Source organism: Phoenix dactylifera, chromosome 2 (genome assembly GCF_051530095.1).
Source record: "Phoenix dactylifera cultivar Ajwa chromosome 2, Ajwa_hap1_PhDact_Kaust_v1.1, whole genome shotgun sequence".
NCBI lineage: Eukaryota > Viridiplantae > Streptophyta > Magnoliopsida > Arecales > Arecaceae > Phoenix > Phoenix dactylifera.
Window position 1 is genome coordinate 11,482,246 of NC_143191.1, and position 19,756 is coordinate 11,502,001.

The following is a 19,756-nucleotide window of genomic DNA, read 5'->3' on the forward strand; positions in this document are numbered from 1 at the left end:
CCAATATTCAAATTTTATTCCAATTTTGATTTTAATTCGATCATAAATCAAACACGTCGGAAGGTGTAGCCATCCTGATTTCGATTCCAATCGCCAACCAAAAACGCCCTAAGAGTAATGCTTTTCCTAGATAAAAAAAATGTTTATACAAAGGTATACCTTATCGCATCATGCAACCACGTCGCCAGTGTTTGTGAATGGTGAGGACAAGGCATTTTGGTTTCAAGGTCATGTGTGGCCCTACGCATGGAGCAACTCAGCCCGCGAAGGCCTGAAATAGAGCGCAGGCTCTGCACTCATGCTCGACAAGTCAGGGCCAGCCATAGGAGGATTTGTTTAAGAATGTTCAATCTGGATTAACTATTCTTTTCTGCTCTTCTCATAATCAGTCAAGCCAGCTTGGATATTTCGCAATTTTCTTTGGACAAATGGGATAATTCTATATTCAATTTTTTTATTAAAAAAAGCAGCAGGAAGCATCTGGAAGAGAAGATGGACAACAGCAGAAAAAAAATCACAAGATCTTTAAAGCCAGAGTATTTTCATTGCATTTCTTTCATATTGTATTACCTCTCTAATACAACAAAGTATTTTATCTGTATACAAATTCCAAATGCGGCATTAAAAATTAAAAATTATTAAAAGATAAAATTTGAAGTATCATTGTCAAGAAAACAATGAGTACAACAAATCTCATGTATGTGAATTGCATGCTTTTTCCCTTTTCCTTTTTCCTGACTGAGTATAACTTCTGATTTGTTTACTCAAAAGTTGTGCATAATCCTAAACGTTTCAGTATACCGCTCAATAACCATCACTTTTAGTAAAGAATAAGAAAAAAACTGGTCGGTCCAAATCAGAATGAGCTTTGGTATTCCTTTATCAGTCTGAAGATCGCATTATCATCTAATGCATTTTCCAAACTTTCAAACAGGATGCCATCCATTCTTGCTTGAACACCATTAGCGGATGTCAGGTCTTGCAACACTCCCTTCACCGTCTGGTCCAGTCCAAATAAGGAATTTCCGATGCCACTTAATATTTCTGGTAAAGATGGCGAAGGTCTTGACACCTCAACTAACTTAACCTGGGTTCAAATTCAGAATAAAAGACATTTATTAAATCGGATTAGAAAGACATAATGTATCTAAGATTCCAATTTCTATGTAGACATGTCATAAACATATAGTCACGACTACTGAGATGAAAATCAATGCATTAATCCTTCGTAAATTCAAAACATGAAAATGGGAATTAATGGAGAGTCCCAAATTCAGCATTAGGATTAATTTAGACGGGGCAAAGATTCGGAGTTCAGAAAATATGTGGGGTACAAGACAAAGGCTTGGAAATATTTGGATAATAATTACAAAAATAAACAAAAAAGACGAATTAAGGTATTATATTTATATTTAAACATAGGATGCAGTTATAATAAATGGAGTCAAGAGACAACTTACATCCACTGTAAAGCTCAATGTTCTAGTGGCTGAAAAAATATAAATCTAAACTATGGGACGTAATCCACGAGGGCCTAAAATGTGCAAAAAAAACAACTTGCTTAAGAAGGCCCTTGCCTATTTGTCAAGGGTGCCTCACAATCAACACACATTATTGTGTCACTAAAACATTATGCAAGGGAGGTCTCGATACATAAGCAAGAGGCCTCCAAAACATGTTAATTTTATATGTAGATATGTTTGGTCTTGTAGAATGCATTCAGTGGTTTAAATTTGAATTTTTCAGCCACCAACATTAAGTCTTTCAGTGATGTAAAGTCATCGCTTTACATACATACATACATGCACACAGTAACAGTAGCATAGGAAAGAGTGCACAGAACCAGTAGAAGTAATAAATAGGATTAATAATATGCTTTCTTGAATATCACAAACAATTTGTGGACAAATCATCAAAATTGATGAATCATTCAACAGTACTCAGTTTATTCAATTGTGAAACAATAACTTGAAAATCATTTTTCCAAGCAAAAAATCAAGAATAAAATGAGAAATTTTAGTTATTTGGAGATTACCGTCATTATGATAAGAAGTGCCAATAATAAAGATGTTAACACAACAAGCCAGTAAATATTATCAAGTAGCTCTATAGTATCAACAACCGGACATCATATAGTTTATGAATTATCTTACGTCCTTGATTTTCAGCACTGCCCAAGGGAGGCTGCTTGTTGCAGAATTTTTAGCTCGTGTTCTGAAAGCTGTTAATCACTCATATGGAGAAACTACCTAGTATATCATTCAGTTCATTTGCTTTTTTTCTATCAACTAAATTTTGCTACTGTTAGTCTGACACTCAAATCAGAAGTAAGCGATTTCCAGAACCAGTTGACCTTGATCAAATTTTATTATGCAGAAAAAGTAATGAAAATCTAGAAAGAAATTAGAGACCTGACTATCCTGTGGTATATTTGCCCTGTGTTTTGCAATAGCAACTGCTCGGGAGAACCCACCAATGGCATCGACCAAACCTCTGGAAGCTGCATCTTTGCCACTCCACACCCTTCCTTGAGCAACCTCTTCCATCTGATCTACCTGGTCACAGAAGAATCATTTAGATGAGGATATGACTGAGAGATACACATATCAAAAAATATGTTATACTTACACTCATTGATCGTGAAAAGGCTGCTTTGTCTCGAAATTGTCTGTAAATATTCTGTGCGGATTTTGCAAAGAGTTCTGCTTCATCTGGTCTGTAAGAACCAAAAATATTTTAATTCTAATTTAATCTGCATAAGAAAGAAAACACAAGCATAATAGGTAACTCCAGCTGTGAAATGTGAGGTGAGTCTTACAAAGATTCCTGCCCTGACTGAATAAGGTCACCGTATCTTATTTTAAATGTTAGATGAGAACTAGTAAAGTTGTCAAAGATAGGCACTGCTCTTAAGGTTCCGCAAACAATGCAGCTCTTCCTTCATCTTGGTTATTCCTAGGGCTGAGCAGATCTGACCAAATATAACACTTCATACAGTTTACTGGTAATCTAAATTTCCAGTCTCATTTTTCTGCAATCTAAAACCCTGCCATAGATAATTCTAGCAGAAAAAAAGGAAAACCTAGCAGGCATCATTGGAAGTGCTGAAAATATTAATACTTTGTCCAACTGATTGGTGATTAATGCTTAGAGTAATTGTTACTCAATCACACTTCCGCCAAAAGAAGCAAATTTCAGCAAGCGATACTGCTGTTAGACAACTGGAATCATTACCTGCTCCAGGCTTTGATGCGGGACAGATGATTTAAAGGAGAAAATAAGAAGGGGAAAGGAGGAGAGGGGAGTTCTGGAGTCCACCAGATGTCAAAGCAACGATTTTTTTTAAATCCAAAATATCCTGACTACAACAATAGACATGAGGGTTTCATATATAGCCCCCCCTATGTAACTACCCATGATTCCCACAAAACATCATATAACTACCCATGATCCCCACAACATAGCTAAATACAGTCATAACAAGTCAACAACTAACAAGGACGAAAATACATAATAAATAAACGAAAAATACATAAGAAAATAAAACTAGGGCAGCCAAAGTGCTATACACGCCGGCGACGCCTATACACATGCTGGAAACGGTGGTCTGTGTCCCCACCAACTCCCCTCAGCTGAGAGGAGTTCGCCTCTGGCGAAACGGATGTCTGGTAATGCTCCAACAGGTCTGAAGCAAGTCGCTGAAGCTCATCTCTGCTAGTCCAAGTATCATCTGACGGAGGTCGACCATGCCACCTGACCAGATATCGCTGATAACCACCATTCTGTGTACTGACAATCTGATCGTCCAAAATCTGTTCCACTGTGTCTGTGATCTGTGGAGAAATAGGTACAGGAGGCAAGGCAGGAGCAGGAGATATGGTCTCAAAGTTGGATGTGAGGTCAGTGTCAGGCTCATTGAATGGGTCGGTAGGAATAGTTGTCGGACCTCGGTAGGCAACTAAGTCTTCTACATTAAAAACTGGATTAATCCCAAAATCACTTGGAATATCCACCACATATGCATTAGATCCAACCCGTTTCAGAATTTTGTATGGACTCATACTTCGGGCGTGCAATTTCCTAACGGTTCCTGGTGGAAACCGTTCAGGTCTGATTCTGATCATTACATCATCACCCACTCGAAATTCTTGATAACGTCGACGTAAGTCAACGGCCATTTTATATCTCGCATTATTGATTTCAATTTTCTTATTAATCTCTTTATGTAAATTTTGCATGTGTTGCGCAAAGGACTCAGCGGTCTCAGAGATTCTATTGTTAGGTGCTACTGGGATAAGATCAACAGGTTTTCGCGGAACATAGCCTAAGACAATTTCGAAAGGACTCAAACCAGAGGTCCTGTTCACAGAGCTATTGTAGGCAAATTCAGCTGTGGATAGGAGAAGATCCCAATTACCCGGGTGGTCACCCACTAAACATCGTAGAAGGTTTCCTAGGCTGCGGTTGACCACCTCAGTTTGCCCATCTGTCTGAGGGTAATAGGCTATGGAATATTTAAGCTTTGTACCCATGAAATTCCAGAGGGTCTTCCAAAAATAACTAACAAATTTGACATCTCTATCAGTCACTATTGATTTTGGAAGCCCGTGGAGTCTAACGACCTCATCAAAGATGATCCTCGCAACTTTGGAGGTGTCAGAAGTCTTGAAAGTGGGCAGGAAAATGTGCCATTTTAGAGAACCGATCCACTACCACGAGAATGGAATCATGCTTACTTCTAGTCTTTGGCAACCCTAGCACGAAATCCATACTAATATCCTGCCAAGGACGATCTGGGACAGGAAGGGGTGTATATAAGCCAGTGTTTTGTTTGCGCTGTTTGGATAGATGACAAGTACGACACTGACTAACAATTTTTGCAACATCCCGTTTTAAACTAGGCCAATAAAATCTTTGTTCGACCATATCAATGGTCTTATTTCTACCAAAATGGCCAATTATTCCTCCCGCGTGGAGTTCCCAAATAAGAAAATCTCTAATGGATGTTTGAGGGATACACAGCTTGTTTCCTCGGAACAGGAAAGCATCAACCACAAGGTAGTCACTATTGTCCCTGGTGTGACTTTCTAACACACTAGCATAGATCTCAGCGAAGTCTGGACAAGTTGCATAATCGGCAATCATACGATCAAATCCAGTAACCTTTATGCTTACTGACAAAAGTAATGCGACACGTCGGCTTAGGGCATCAGCTGCCTTGTTGTCAATTCCTGCTTTATGACATAACATGAAGGTGTATTCTTGAAGAAATTCAGCCCACTTTCCGTGTCGTGAACTCAATCGTTTCTGAGAATTCAAGTACCTCAAAGCTTCATGATCGGAATATAATACGAACTCTTGAGGTAATAAATAGTGACGCCAGTGACGCAGCGCTTGTACAACTGCATAAAATCCTTTGTCATAGGTGGAATATTTTCGTTTGGCATCATTCAGCTTCTCACTGAAGTATGCGATAGGATGTCTTTCTTGGCTTAAGACTCCACCTATACCTAGACCAGATGCGTCACAAGAGACTTCAAAAACTTTAGTAAAATCTGGAAGACGCATTACCGGAGCTTCAGTCATTCTAGTCTTGATCTCTTGGAATGCCCTTGAGGCCGCAACGGTCCAATGAAATTCACCTTTTCGGATACAATCCGTAATCGGTGCAGTGATCGTACTAAAATTCTTAATGAACCTCCTATAAAAGGTAGCTAGGCCGTGGAAGCTTCGCACCTCAAATAATGTAGTGGGTTCAGACCATTCAAGAATAGCTTGGACCTTCTGTGGGTCTGCTGAAACACCCTCAGAAGATACAACAAACCCTAAGAAGATTACACGATCAGTCATAAATGAACACTTCTTAAGGTTTGCATATAGACTCTCTTTCCTTAGGGAATTGCAGACCAAACGTAGGTGCTCCAGGTGTTGTTCCTTGTTTTTGCTATATATTAAGATATCATCAAAATAAACTACAAGGAATTTTCCCATAAAAGGTCTTAATACTTGGGTCATAATTCGCATAAATGTGCTAGGTGCATTTGTCAACCCAAAGGGCATGACTAGCCACTCATATAACCCATCTTTGGTCTTGAAAGCTGTTTTCCATTCATCACCAGGGCGGATACGGATTTGGTGGTAACCACTCTTAAGGTCAATTTTGGAGAAGATAGTGGCACCTGCCATCATGTCAAGCATGTCATCCAATCGTGGTATTGGAAATCGATATTTAATCGTTATCTTATTGATTGCCCTGCTATCCACACACATTCTCCAAGTGCCGTCTTTTTTGGGCGTTAGAAGCGCGGGCACCGCACACGGGCTAAGACTTTCTCGGATGAACCCTTTTCGGAATAGTTCATCAACTTGCCGTTTCAATTCAGCATGTTCAATCGGATTGAGTCTATAATGAGGCAAGTTCGGGAGAGTCGCCCCTGGAACCAAGTCTATGGCGTGCTGAATATCACGCATAGGAGGAAGCTCATCAGGAAGGTCCTCAGGAAAGAGATCCTTAAATTCTTCCAGAACTTGACGAACTTCCTTCGAGAAATCTACTTGAAAATCAGGAACAACTTCTTTGGACACTAACACAATGATTATGGATTCTTGGGCTGCTGCTTTCTCAAATTCCTTAGGACTAATGATGTGAAGGCGCTTTTCAACCTTCACATCCTTCTTTCCAGCAATAGAAGGCCTAGGAGGTAATGGGTTTAGTCGAATTTTCTTTCCTTGGTAAACAAAAGAACAGGAATTGGATTTGCCATAAATGGTTACATCCAAATCATAAAGCCACGGTCTACCAAGGATGATGTGTCCAACGTCCATGGGAATAACATCACACCAGACCTTATCATTATATTCAGAAAAGTTGATTTGGACTAGACAACGCTCAGTAACTGGTATAGCGGTTTTATCCACCCAAGACACATTATAAGGGTTAGGATGAGGCACTGTCTTTAACTGTAGCTTGTTGACAGTTCTTGTGGATACAACATTGACGCTACTCCCACTGTCGATGATAACTTTACAGTTATGTTCACCACATTTGATATAGGTGTGAAATATGGATCGGCGCCTCCAGTCATCATCTTCTTGTTTAGGTTGTGTAAGGACACACCTAACAACGCTTAAAGGAGTGGAACCCTCAAGTGAGCCAGGTTCCTCACCTTCATCGGACTTTTCAGGGTCTATCTCTGGTTCGTGGACCAACTCATTCTCTTCATCATTTCTATCTTCTTCGATGACCAGTGTTTTCTTAGTAGAACATTGACTAGCTCTATGCCCAAAACCAAAACATCTGTAACACTGATCTCGAGAAATTTTGGGTGGTTCACTTAAAATTCCCTTATTCTTTTGATCAATAATTTTTGGGGACTCGGTCGCTTGATTTCTATTATTAGGCTTACTCCAAGTATTAGTTTGACTACCATGGGTGAACTTATAATTGGTCTCCTTAAGATCAAATCGCCTAAAGGTTGTCTTATTAGTATAACGCTCAATGTCTTGGACAAGTTGATAGGCATGTTCTAATGAGTTGACCTCGCGTAGAATAAGCTCTTTTTGTAGATCATCTCGCAATCCGGACCTAAACCTAGAAAGGGTCAATTCCACACTCTCGCGTGCATCACATCGCATGAAGAACTCATCAAAGCGAGCTATGTACTCAGACACAGGTTTGTTTCCTTGAATCAGTCGTTGCCACTGATCTAACAGGCGACTCTTATAGGATGTTGGGAGATATTTTTCTTTTAACTTCTCCTTCATTTCATCCCATTGTACCACAGGGGGTTGTCTAGCTCTAGCAAGCATATTTTCTATTGTGTTCCAATGCAACTTTGCGGGACCAATGAGCTTCTTTTTTGCAAAACGAACTCTGCGATCTTCAGACTGGTTATACCATTCAAAGTAATGGTCCATATCAGCGAGCCAGTCAATGAAGACTTTTGGGTCGAGACGACCATCATAACTTGGTGCATCGATCTTAATACTGCGCATTACATGCTCATCTGGTGTCTCACGTGCTCTTAGATAGTCCCTTTGGTGTTGTGGCCCAAGGCCTCTGGGGCGGGGCGGTTCAAACTCACCAAGTTCAGACTCTCCATCGTTGTGAGTAACTTGGAGGTTGGTGATTGAATTTTCAGCCATAGTCAAGCGAGTATTTAGCCTAGTTTCAAGGTCAGTGATTCTTGCCCCTAATCTGGTTTCTAATGCTGCTATGGCATCTAACACCTGTTGGTTTGGGTTGGTCGACATCTCATGTGAGTAAGATGTACCGCTGCGTGTTGTCATACTCTAGAATTCAAAATTCCTAGATATATAATTAACATTCAGAATAAAATCAACAATCTTGAATAAAAGACGACTTTTGACATGGTCTCAGTTATCTTCGAATTAGCACAAGTGATAACAAAATATCAGGACCTTAGGTACTGCTATCCTTGGTCTGGATCATGCAAAATCTTTGCAGGTTAATGTAATGAAAGTGGGGTCTTTCAAATTGATTTGGGTTTCACCAGATTCAAGTAAGATTTCCTAGTTGCCTTTCGAGGATTTGAGAATAATTTGTAAAGCTCAATGTGTATTTTTCAAGGGGCATAGGCTTTTATGAAATTAAGGTCCTATATCAAACCGACAACATGAAGTGAAAACAATAATAATCTAAAGATAAACTAGTTTATAGGGAAAGGCTGAAAAAATTATTTAAAGGAAAGATACGACCTCTTCTTACAGATCTGAATCAGTGGATGAGTTTGGATGTCAGAGTATAGGATGCAGAACCGGAACCCGACGATTTGTAGAAGATGCTGCTGGAAGATGGCTGACTGCAGTATCGTTGTGGAAGCCCAACTCACGGCAGAGTCTGGATCCAGGTACAGGGCCTGAAAGCTGGGCCCGCAAGACAATGGGCCGGGCTCAATTGACAACGGGCCAAACACTAAGCCGGCCCGCTCGCCCGAAAGTAGGATTTTATAGGGGACCCGAAGCTTTTGGATTAGCTTCGGATCCCTCTGAGCAAGGGGAAAGGGGCTGAGGGAGACACGGGGGAAGAAGAGAGGGGCGATGTCGGAGGGTGGCGATCTTCGTTTTGGGGAGCGAAGGAAGCGGCGAGGGCGGAGGATGGAGTCGGCAACGGAAGTGGAGGTGGTGGCGCGGGGAAAGAGAGGCTTCGGTGAGATGGGAGGGAGAAGGGTTTTAGTGAGCTGAGGGAGAAGAAAATGGGAAGAACTCAAGGGTCGGTGGAGGGTGGAGGAAACGGAGAAGATGAAAAAGAGGGGAAGGGGAGGGTGGCGGTGTGACTGAAGCAGCGGTGCATGCGGTCGCTGAGGTGAGCGGCGTCGGCGAGCGAGAAGGGCCTGGTAGCGGAAGGGAGAGGCGGCTCGGCGGCAGCAACAAGGATCCCACGATCGGCGCCAGCAGCGGTGGTAAGAGCGGCGACAGCGGCGGTGGTGGCGTGGCAGCAATGCGTCGACGGCGGCAGTGGTGGCGGAACCCTAGATCTAGGGTTCTTCTCCGTCGAACGACAGGTACAATCTTTCTTTCTTCTTTTTTTTTTCTTTTTTTTTTTGAACAGCACGCGCAAGTCACGTGCTTGCGTCTGGAGTTGTCACGTGTGATAGTCACGTGCGAGACTCACGTGAGGGTCATGTGACCCCTTTATTTTTTCCTTTTTTTTTTTTTTTTTTGGGAACGGATCCGGGTTACTGACCGAAGGTTAACGGGTTTGGAGTCTACCTGTTTACCCACTTGAAACTCTCCAACAGTTTCAAGTGAGCGTGCCGAGATTCACGCCCACGGTTGCTGGCAGTTCCCGGCGGCCGATCGTGCCGAAGTCCACGCTAGCAGTGCGGGTGGATCTCAGTGGTCTGTGGTGGTGGCCGGCGACCGGTCACCTGCTCCGGCACTGGGTTTCCTCGCACTAGAGATGTCTTCCCGTCTCTCTTCGTGTGCGCAGTGGCCGGCAGGCGCTTCGGCGGGTCCGAGGGACAGATCTGAAAGAAGGGCAGTGATGCTCCTCTTCTTTTTGACAGAGGGAGTCACCCGTGGTCCATCAGCTCGCTCCGGCGTCCGGGGTCGGGTTATCGCCTAGATTTCGTGTGCCCACCGGAATCCTGGGATCCGGCGGTGCTCTGCCATACACTTTGTGGTGCTTCTGTGGAAGAAGAACCGGCTGAGAATGGATGTGGAAGACCAGCTGCAAAGGTTTCTGTTTTTTTTTTTTTTTTTGCCGACTGTCTCACTGCAGCCCAGAAAATGGCAGTGAAAGAAAGGGAAGGGAAATAGACAGACAGGATCGGGGCGTTGGCACAGAGGCAAAGCCCAACCTGGCTCTGATACCAAACTGATGCGGGACAGATGATTTAAAGGAGAAAATAAGAAGGGGAAAGGAGGAGAGGGGAGTTCTGGAGTCCACCAGATGTCAAAGCAACGATTTTTTTTTAATCCAAAATATCCTGACTACAACAATAGACATGAGGGTTTCATATATAGCCCCCTCTATGTAACTACCCATGATTCCCACAAAACATCATATAACTACCCATGATCCCCACAACATAGCTAAATACAGTCATAACAAGTCAACAACTAACAAGGACGAAAATACATAATAAATAAACGAAAAATACATAAGAAAATAAAACTAGAGCAGCCAAAGTGCTATACACGCCGGCGACGCCTATACACATGCTGGAAACGGTGGTCTGTGTCCCCACCAGGCTTCCTGAGTAATGCAGCACTGGCTATCCTTGTCCATCCCTAACCACCCCTTCAACCCCAACCTACACAAAAAATGGGTCTATTTTTTGGAAAGAGAAACCAACCCAGAGCTCAGACTCCTTTTTAAAAAATTGAAGTAGGATGGGTTATTTTATCCCATGACTAAGCCTACGTACGACAACATTGTGATCTGTACGTGCAATAGCAGGCTAGCTAAGCTAGTTAGGACTTACGAGTGTAGTCCAAGCCTCATTTTAACTTTCACTGGGATGACAATGTATTATAGACAATGTGGAGTGTCGGTCCCTCCAAGCTTTTGCAATGGTTCATGTTGAAGTTCTCTTTGCATGCTTGATTTTACATCGCAGTACTTTTGTATGGATTAAAATGATCTTTCATTGTAGAATAAGGCCTTGTTTGGCATTGTTGTTGCTAGTAGAATTTTGGAGAAGTATAGTTGTCACTAATAGAGCTTTGCCAAAACGCTATTTGTTGTTTGATAACTATATTTCTAAAGTGCTATGAAACTTTAACATTGTTTTATAACGAAACTGAAAAAAAGTTTTTAGTATAATAAAATGACAATAAAGAACGTTGCATAGAATAATATAGAATAGTATAATATAATGTAATATTACATATTATTATATCTTAAATTATTATTACATAGAATAATATTATTAAAATAGAATATAATGTGATATAATATCATAATGTAATATAATATTATTATAAGATAGTGTAATATAATATTGTACAATATAGCATTAATAAGATGGTATAACATAAAATGGTATAATATATTATGATATGATACAATACATTATATAATATAATATAATAAAGTAACGTAACGTAATGTAATGTATCATTACAATGTAATATAATATAATAAATTATTATAATATATGTAATAATAATATAACAAAATATGATGTATTTTTATAATGCAATATAATATTATATGTATAATATAATAATACAATATAATATGATAAGACATAATATACTATAATATAATATAGTAATGTATTATTATATTAGTATAACAATAATGAAACAATAATTTAATCTTGGGGGATTATAGTACAAGGGAACGGTAAGCAAGATTGTCAAATAGTAAAGTCACATCCATGTCAGGTGCCTAGGCAACATTATACTTTGGGGATTATAGTACAAGGGAACAGGAAGCAAACGAGTCATAGAATGGCTTGACCTAAGTCTTGGTAAGTCGCTAATGCTTCAGCCACTGAAAAATGTAAAGGTGCACAAGCAGAATCTCCAAAACTGCATAGTTATGCATCTATTGATCTTCAATAGATCCCTACTCACTAGAAGTGCCTTTTCTGCAGCAGAATCTCATGCAATGTTATACTCATTACAGCTTAGAGCCAAAAAGTGAAGAAGTTTGATTAGAGCTTAGGTGTAAATAGACTCCAAAGATTTTATGCAGATAAGAAACATAGGATCAGCTGCTAGCAGAACTTGCAGAAGTTCCATTTTTGTATAAACTAGCATATTGATTGGTTTGCAGATACAGTCATGCCAAATTCGAGTTCAATATATGAAATTCGTAGGTGCTTCCTCGTAAAATCCTAGATATGGATGCAAGTTAGTTTTTCAATTGAACGGAACTACCCAAAGGCCTAAAACAATGAAAAAGAAAGATTAAAAAAAACATTAACTAAATGAAGAGCTTGTTTGGTATTTGCTTAAAGAAGAGCAATTCTTGATTTTTTTTTTAAATTGTTGTTTTTTTTAAGAACTTGTTCAAAAAGAAGTGTTTGGTAACATTCAACAACAAGTGCTTCTCAGATAAGCTAAATAGTTTCCTTTCACATGAGCTAGAAAAACTAGTTTTTGGCTCCATGAAAAACCATAAATTATTTCCCCAAGAACAATCAGTTTGCCTTGCTTAAGGTGCACATAAATTAGGTAAAACTGAATCAACTAATTTAGATTTAAGCCTTCCAGATTATAAACAATCATCCTGAAAACCAAATATATTTAGGAAATGCTTTCATGTCGTGTTAGCAAACATCAAACAAGTGAAAAAGTTCTTATCTTCAAAGTATCTCCAGTGAAAGCTTCACAAAAAGCCCTTCCAAGCAAAAGCAATAACAGACACGCCTCTAGTCCACAGGCAAATGCCTTCATTTTGCTAAATTCAACACATGCCCCAAATTTTTTAAATTCTCAGATTCTACCAACAATTTGGTTCCCCATAGCAACTATCTTGTATGAATGATGGAACAATTATTTTTCATTGCTCTGTACTCATCCTGCAATTAATCATTTTCTCTAGGCCTACCAAGAGAACTGCACCCAAAGGTTCACAGTCTTGAGCAATCTCACAACTGCCATCTCTTCCCCTCCTTTCCAGAAAGGTTTTCCTTTAGTCTCAATTGAACCTAAGAATTACAAAATTTGCTATAATGAAATGAGAAATCTTCATAATATTTGTCTACTATCCCATGGCTTCAGTCAAAATTATGGCACTGACTCTGATGTTTTCTTCTAAGTGACCTCTCAGGAAGTTTACAAGAAGCCTCCTAGCCTTCCTTATCCTCCCACAATATCTCTATCATACATTATACTATTAACAGCCTATGGCAAACACCTAGTGCAAGATTTGAGTTGCTTCATCATGCTGTCCTCAAAATTGAGGCATTTCGAGATGTCATGATAATGCTATTATCTACTTGGTGTCCGTCCCATTGTATAACTTTTGTCACTCTACGAAGACTACAATTATTGCCACATTGGTGTTTTAAATCATTATTTAAAGTGCATCTTTAACATGAGTGCAGGATGACCAGGGGTACCTTCTTTGGCAGTAACTTCAGCCATTCATATTGAAAACATAATTAATAACGATATTATGCCTTTGTGATTGCTAAGCGAAAGCAACATTTTCAGATTGAAACATCTTAGATGCTTAAAGTAAATTAAATCTGCTTTTCATCTTATGTTATTGGTTATGAAGAAGTAATGTATATTCAACTTTATTAGCTCAATATGTCTATCTTTTGATACACGGACTATTCAGACAATAGTGGATATTCTTTTGACCAATTTTTTGCTCATAAAGCCTACTCAATAGCCTCTGTTGGTGGATGGCCTTGCCTGCCTTAATTTCAGACAATGCACACACAGTTCATATCATGAACCAGTTAGTTAGAGCTTGTTGCACTGTTCACCCTATGGCTCTTGAGCTTTCTCACTACTGTCTATGGATCATCACCTGTCATCTTGTTGGCCAAAGCACCTACCTAACCCAAAACTGAAAAATTTACCGGACGAATTAGTTGATATTTAGACCAATAAACATTTACTTGGCCCATTGTTCTTCTGGGGTTAAAGCTGTCATACTGCAATGGCACCATATAAGATATAGTTCACTGCAGATACATGGGAAGCATGATGGATTTAGTTTTTGTTTTTAACTTTGTTTCCTCTCATCAGGTATGATTTATGAATAGTAACAATAGTTGGTAACTATAAAAGCAACAGATACCTAAGTGGACGTTGATCAGCAGCATTAAGCTCAGCAAATCTTCCTCTCGATATTATTTCCTTATTGAAGCCAATCCTTTCATAAAGCTTGTTTAAACTGAACTTCCCTGTTAAGTTCTAGTGTGTCAGAATCCACAGCTTGCAAAACAAGTACTCAAGCATAAAGATAAAAGATAGAAATCTCTAAGCAGACTTAGATTATCACATACAATCTGCTTTTAGCAAGGAAAGGTATTACCATGTCATTCAACAGATTTCAACAATGTGGGTTGTTTAAATGTATACCAACAATGAGTTTATCAAAATCAGCTCAGTTACAAAGAAAGAAGAAAGGTAAGTATAGATGAACTTTGTGTGCACCTTAGTTACAGAAACCTTGCAGATTCTTTTATTAGCCCAATCTCAAAGATTGATCACTTCAGCCCCATATACAAGTTAAAGGCAGCAAACAATCTAATCAACCTCAATCCTCATTAAATCCTTTTCCTTAATGCACCTATGCCCTTGCAGACTATCCCTAATTGATCCTGCATCAGCTGGTCTTCCTCGTTCCACTTATTAGTAATCCACTCAAATATTAGGCCCACAAGAATTTTTTCCACTTGTTCTTCAAGAAGTTACCACTTCTAAAATAATACTTGAAGAAGGTATTGGTCTTCAATCAACAGAAAAGTCTGCGTCATATTTCACTTGGAATATTCTAGTCAAATAAAAAACCTGTGTAGCATGATGCCCTTTGTTTTTGCTTTAATACAGTGGTGGGATTTGGATCCGTCTGGTAAGGGGACCGAAAAAAGAAAAGATTGGGAAGGGGGTGCAGAGAGAGAGCTGGGTAGGACATGATGCGATTCAAAACAAAACCAGCAATATATAACTCCCTTTATTGTAGTTCATATTTCAAAAATCTGATTTCCATAGAAAAGGACTAAAGTGAGACTCGAGCCACAATATATATATATATATATATATATATATATATATATATATATATATATATATATATATATATATATATATATATATATATATATAAAAGTTAAATTGGGCATTGCTGCAGGGACATCCTCCTTCACCTCAGAAGCAGAAGTCTCACGCTCGAGTCTTGGGTGGTGTATCCCCAAGAACTCTGACCTAGGTAATTTTAAATACAAGGTGACCCTCTCTCCTTTTATCTCAAAATAAAAAAGAAAGGAAAAGTCAACTATAAAGCAAGTACATAATCGCATAAGAAATAGGTAAAAATAGTACCCAAATAGCAAATACGGTGTATGATTACAAAAAAAACATTAAAGAGGTCCTACTATGGTTAGACTGAAACATAATCTCACAGATTAGATAATGATTTTATCCCCAGTAATTTTTCGACCAAAAATATTTAGATGCACAAAAATTACCCACAAAAAGAAAGGCCAGTCAAGTACAGAAATTCCAATATCCTAGGGTAGCAGCATCTCAGTAAATTAACCACAAGAAATATCAAGACATCAAATTCACCTGTGACTACTCCAATTGAACCAGTTAAAGTCAGATTCTCAGCAACAATTGTCTCTGCTGCCATAGCCATGTAATATCCACCACTTGCAGCAACATCAGACATTGATACAATCACAGGTTTAGAGGCAGCAAGAAGCTTGATCTCCCTCCACATCCTGAATTAAACAAAAACACAACCATTTAACTCTCGGAGTATAAAAATTTCAATAAAATTTGTTAACATTAAGCATAAACCAACATCAGACATTAAGAGAACAAATAAGTATGCATAGACGTCTGAAGATTTACATGTATCGAGTAAATAATACAAGGAGTAGACTGCATTATGCGCATATGAACCCATTTATACATCTCTTGCACATGTTTTAAATCCACTAAGGAATGAGAAATGTCAACATCCGTGCTAGAGTTATTATTTCATCTATAATAAAAAACACATCAACATCTATAATAAAAACACATCAAAATAAGGCTTTAAGTTTCTTTTTTTCATTATTCTTTCTTTTCAATTTTTCCCATTATCAGAAGTTATGATCTTTACTATTCTTTTTCTTCCACCATAGGTTCGCAATGTACCAAAAGATATCAGTACAGCACAATGAATCTAATATGGAAACCTGTTGCAGATTTAAACCTTGGTCACCACCTTCTTAGTCCAATTCTATTGCACAAGCTTTCCATGACCATTTATAGCTCAAGGCATCCTTGCCACTACAAGCACCCTAAAATGTTGAAACACTTCTAATAAAGGCAAAATCTGCCTCTACTTTTGTCATCGAATATCAGCTCCCATAAGTTGACTCATCTAGGCTTACTTGCAAGCATCCTTGACTTGGGATTGATATTCTCTCACATTGTGCACTTTGTTCGTCCCTTCTGTAATTTGATATCTAGCCTTAGAATTTGTGAACCAACTTTATCAAGTAACTATCTAAAAAATCAAGCTGAAACGTAGATCACAAGAGAAATGTAGCATGCATAATAACAAAATGAAAATGCATCTAGAACCACGCATGTAACCAAAATGTAGGTCAAGGATATTAAGCAAAGCATTGTTTTAAGGAACAATTATGAAAAGTTAAATCATTACCTCTTTTTGCAGTAAGTGGAAATCCAAGAAATGATCAATTACACTTTGTATAGTAGGGAAAAGTGTCTTAGGTGGTAGTTTTTACTTCTTTTTTTCCAGCGTGCACAAGAGGGGGCAGGGGTTGATACAAGAAAAAATCGCAAAATTTGAAAAATGAAAGGTGTAGAAATAACAACAAAATCAAGTCCAATGACCATAACAAGATGCAAAAGAGCCATAATTCTCCTACTAACCAAAACTAGACCAAGTCCGGTGAAAAGACACAGCATATGACACAACTGTTAAAGATGAATTGTGGAATCAAGAAGTATTGCTTCTAGTTTATGCAAGTCCTATGTCAATCATGAAAAGATATACAAGTTATTAATTACCACTTACAAATCAGAAGCAAGAGCATCACCTCCAGGGCTGTCAATTCGCAAGATAACAGCTTTATACCTTTTTGTGTCTGAAAGAAGAAACTGCTTAATTCAAAGCCTAGAAAACAAAGGACTAGAACATGAAGAACAATTCTGAAGGATGAAAATCAGAACACTTCTTAAGATAAAACAGTATTGGCTAGTATTTAATTTCCACAAAGATTGTAGAATAATTTACTCGATAAACTCAGCATAATGCTTCTGGTGTTAACGTTGAACTGATCATAGAATGGACTATGAAATTGTTCAATGACATGTACAAGCAACCAGCAAACCCTGGTGGTAAATAAGTAAATTTTTTGGAGTAGAGTATGTTAACTATCTTTTAGGAATTGTTTATGCATTTTGGTTTCTGTCAAGAAGATTGTCTATTAGTAGACTTATAAAAAGATAACAGAATCTACTACAACCCCATAGGCCAGCTTCATGCTAAAGGTATTCTGCAGCAAAGTTAAAAAATTATTATGTGGAGAACTCAGGAAGCTCCCTTGAGATACTAAAGCTGTGTCAGGAAAATCCTGTACCACCAGAATAGAACACCAAGAGTCAAGATGATCTCGGACTACCCGAATAGGCTAATGAATTTCATTTTTGGTGGAGATAAGGATACAGGTCAAGCATAGTTGTATGAAGCAGGTGGAAAAACCAAATGAAATAACATTGCAGGGTGCAAAGTTCTAGATAATGAGGAAACTGGAGTACCTAAGAAACACTTTAAGTAAAATCTTCACATTTGCTCAATAATATTAGTAGACAGGATGGTGTTTAACATCACTAATGAAGAAAAAAGAAGAAATGTGAGAGACATGGACATGGGAAAACAGGAAACAAAATAAAGGAAACAAACAATTCTTGCTATCAAGATGTCTCTATGACTAAAAATAATATATCAGTAGTCAATCGCTTGAAGGAAAATAAAATATTACAATTTCCCCCAAGTGGTAAGAGAACAGTTCACTTATTTTGTTGTTGGCTATTTTATCTCAACCTAAGTACAAAATTTATACCTGCATATACAGAAGTTTAATACATGGACCAAAACAAACAGCACTTTTCATTAGATTAGATGCATGGATGAACTCTTCCAAACATTTCTTTCAAGATGTGCTAATAGAATCTTGATGCGGCCAAGATGGTTGGATCACTGATGACTGTAGATGCCAATAGCAGGCCTCTTTAAAAGCACAATTAAACCCAAACATTAAATATTTTAAGTTGCAGTGTGTCAATATGATACCATGAAACTCTGTGGGATTTTATTCTAATCCCATGAAACTAGAAGTATGTATTCACTATTCAATTATTTGATAGTGACATCAAATCCTTTGCAAAATAATTTTTCCTCAGAGCACTGCAGTGGGTGAAAATTTGATTCCTATTTTCTGTTGGAGAAAAGCATCAACCTAGCGGATTGTACCTCTTTTCTGTATATCTTTCATCTACACATAAAAAACAATACTCAATGACCTGCATCTTCATGCTCTCCCTAGGTAAAGGCTGGATGACTGGAGTAGTTTAGATGACTCATGGTAAGTGATAGTAGGCATTTTTGTTATTCTATCCTTTTATATGTTGTATTTTTCTTCCTTCCAATTGGTAGTTGGAAAATGAAATGATGATTTATGTAGGTTTAACTTTTAAGTGTCACGTTTTTAGAGGCTGAAGGACTGTTTGGGCGGTCCTTTTGCTATATACATCAGGTTGATATTCTAGCAAAGGCAACAATTTTACTTCCAAAATAATATATTTGATTCATTCACATTCATGGCAATTCTCACATGGATGCTCTTCTAGCAGAAGTCAGCCACAAATTTAAGTCAAGAAAACTAGATGGTAAAAAATAAACAGCCATGTTAGTCACCAATCTTGTTGGAATGTAAATATTAACATCAGACACCATATCAACAAAGTAAAAAAGACATTTTCTTGAAATTAAGATGACAAACTAAATCTGCAATAATTGAACTGTCTGCACCACAAATTCGAGCAGATCGATACATTAAGTCTGAATATTCATACAGACAGTAGAAAAGAGAGAAGAACAGTGTAGTCAAATGTGACTTTTTGGTTGCATTTCCTATATGATGTGACTAATTTATGCACTACTTCACTCGTGAAAATCTATTTCTCCAAAAAGTACCAATACTCATGAATTCTAATAGCTACTTGATAAATTGTTCTTATACCAACTTCCTACTACCTTGGCATTCTGATTGTTCACACACAATTGGCTCTGGTAGTGTTAGTTCTCAGACAGTTCTATGCACTCATCCACTGACTAAAAACATCTTTCCGATAAAAAATTCCCCAAGATGTAACCTATTTTTAACATTATATATTTGTTAGTAAATTGGCAAGGATAATGGTAACTGACATGCGAAGGATGTCAGTACCTTTTCTAGTGAAGTGCACAAAAACATAATTGTCCTCAGGAAAAAAGGTAAAGCTTGTACACATTTATGGTGATATGTCATAAGCTCATTGCAGTTCAATTACTAGGTTGTAACTGTATAAAGCAAAA

At 38.3% G+C, this 19,756-nt stretch overlaps 1 protein-coding gene across 2 annotated transcripts in view; it reads right to left on the reverse strand.

Annotated features, from left to right (window-relative positions):
* Positions 1-524: 524 nt before the first annotated feature.
* SPPA (signal peptide peptidase) overlaps positions 525-19,756 on the reverse strand; it is a 34,665-nt gene continuing 15,433 nt past the window's right edge. Inside the window, exons 8-13 of one of the 2 annotated variants that reach the window (XM_008806197.6) lie at positions 17,195-17,264; positions 15,727-15,881; positions 14,234-14,339; positions 2,629-2,716; positions 2,412-2,555; positions 525-1,087 (exon numbers count right to left, since the gene is read on the reverse strand). In XM_008806197.6, the coding sequence (XP_008804419.3) occupies positions 857-1,087; positions 2,412-2,555; positions 2,629-2,716; positions 14,234-14,339; positions 15,727-15,881; positions 17,195-17,264 (794 nt within the window). In that variant the 3' untranslated portion in view covers positions 525-856. Of the gene's footprint in view, positions 1,088-2,411; positions 2,556-2,628; positions 2,717-2,818; positions 2,972-14,233; positions 14,340-15,726; positions 15,882-17,194; positions 17,265-19,756 lie in introns of those variants that run through there. The other variant, XR_015975083.2, reaches the window with a different exon arrangement.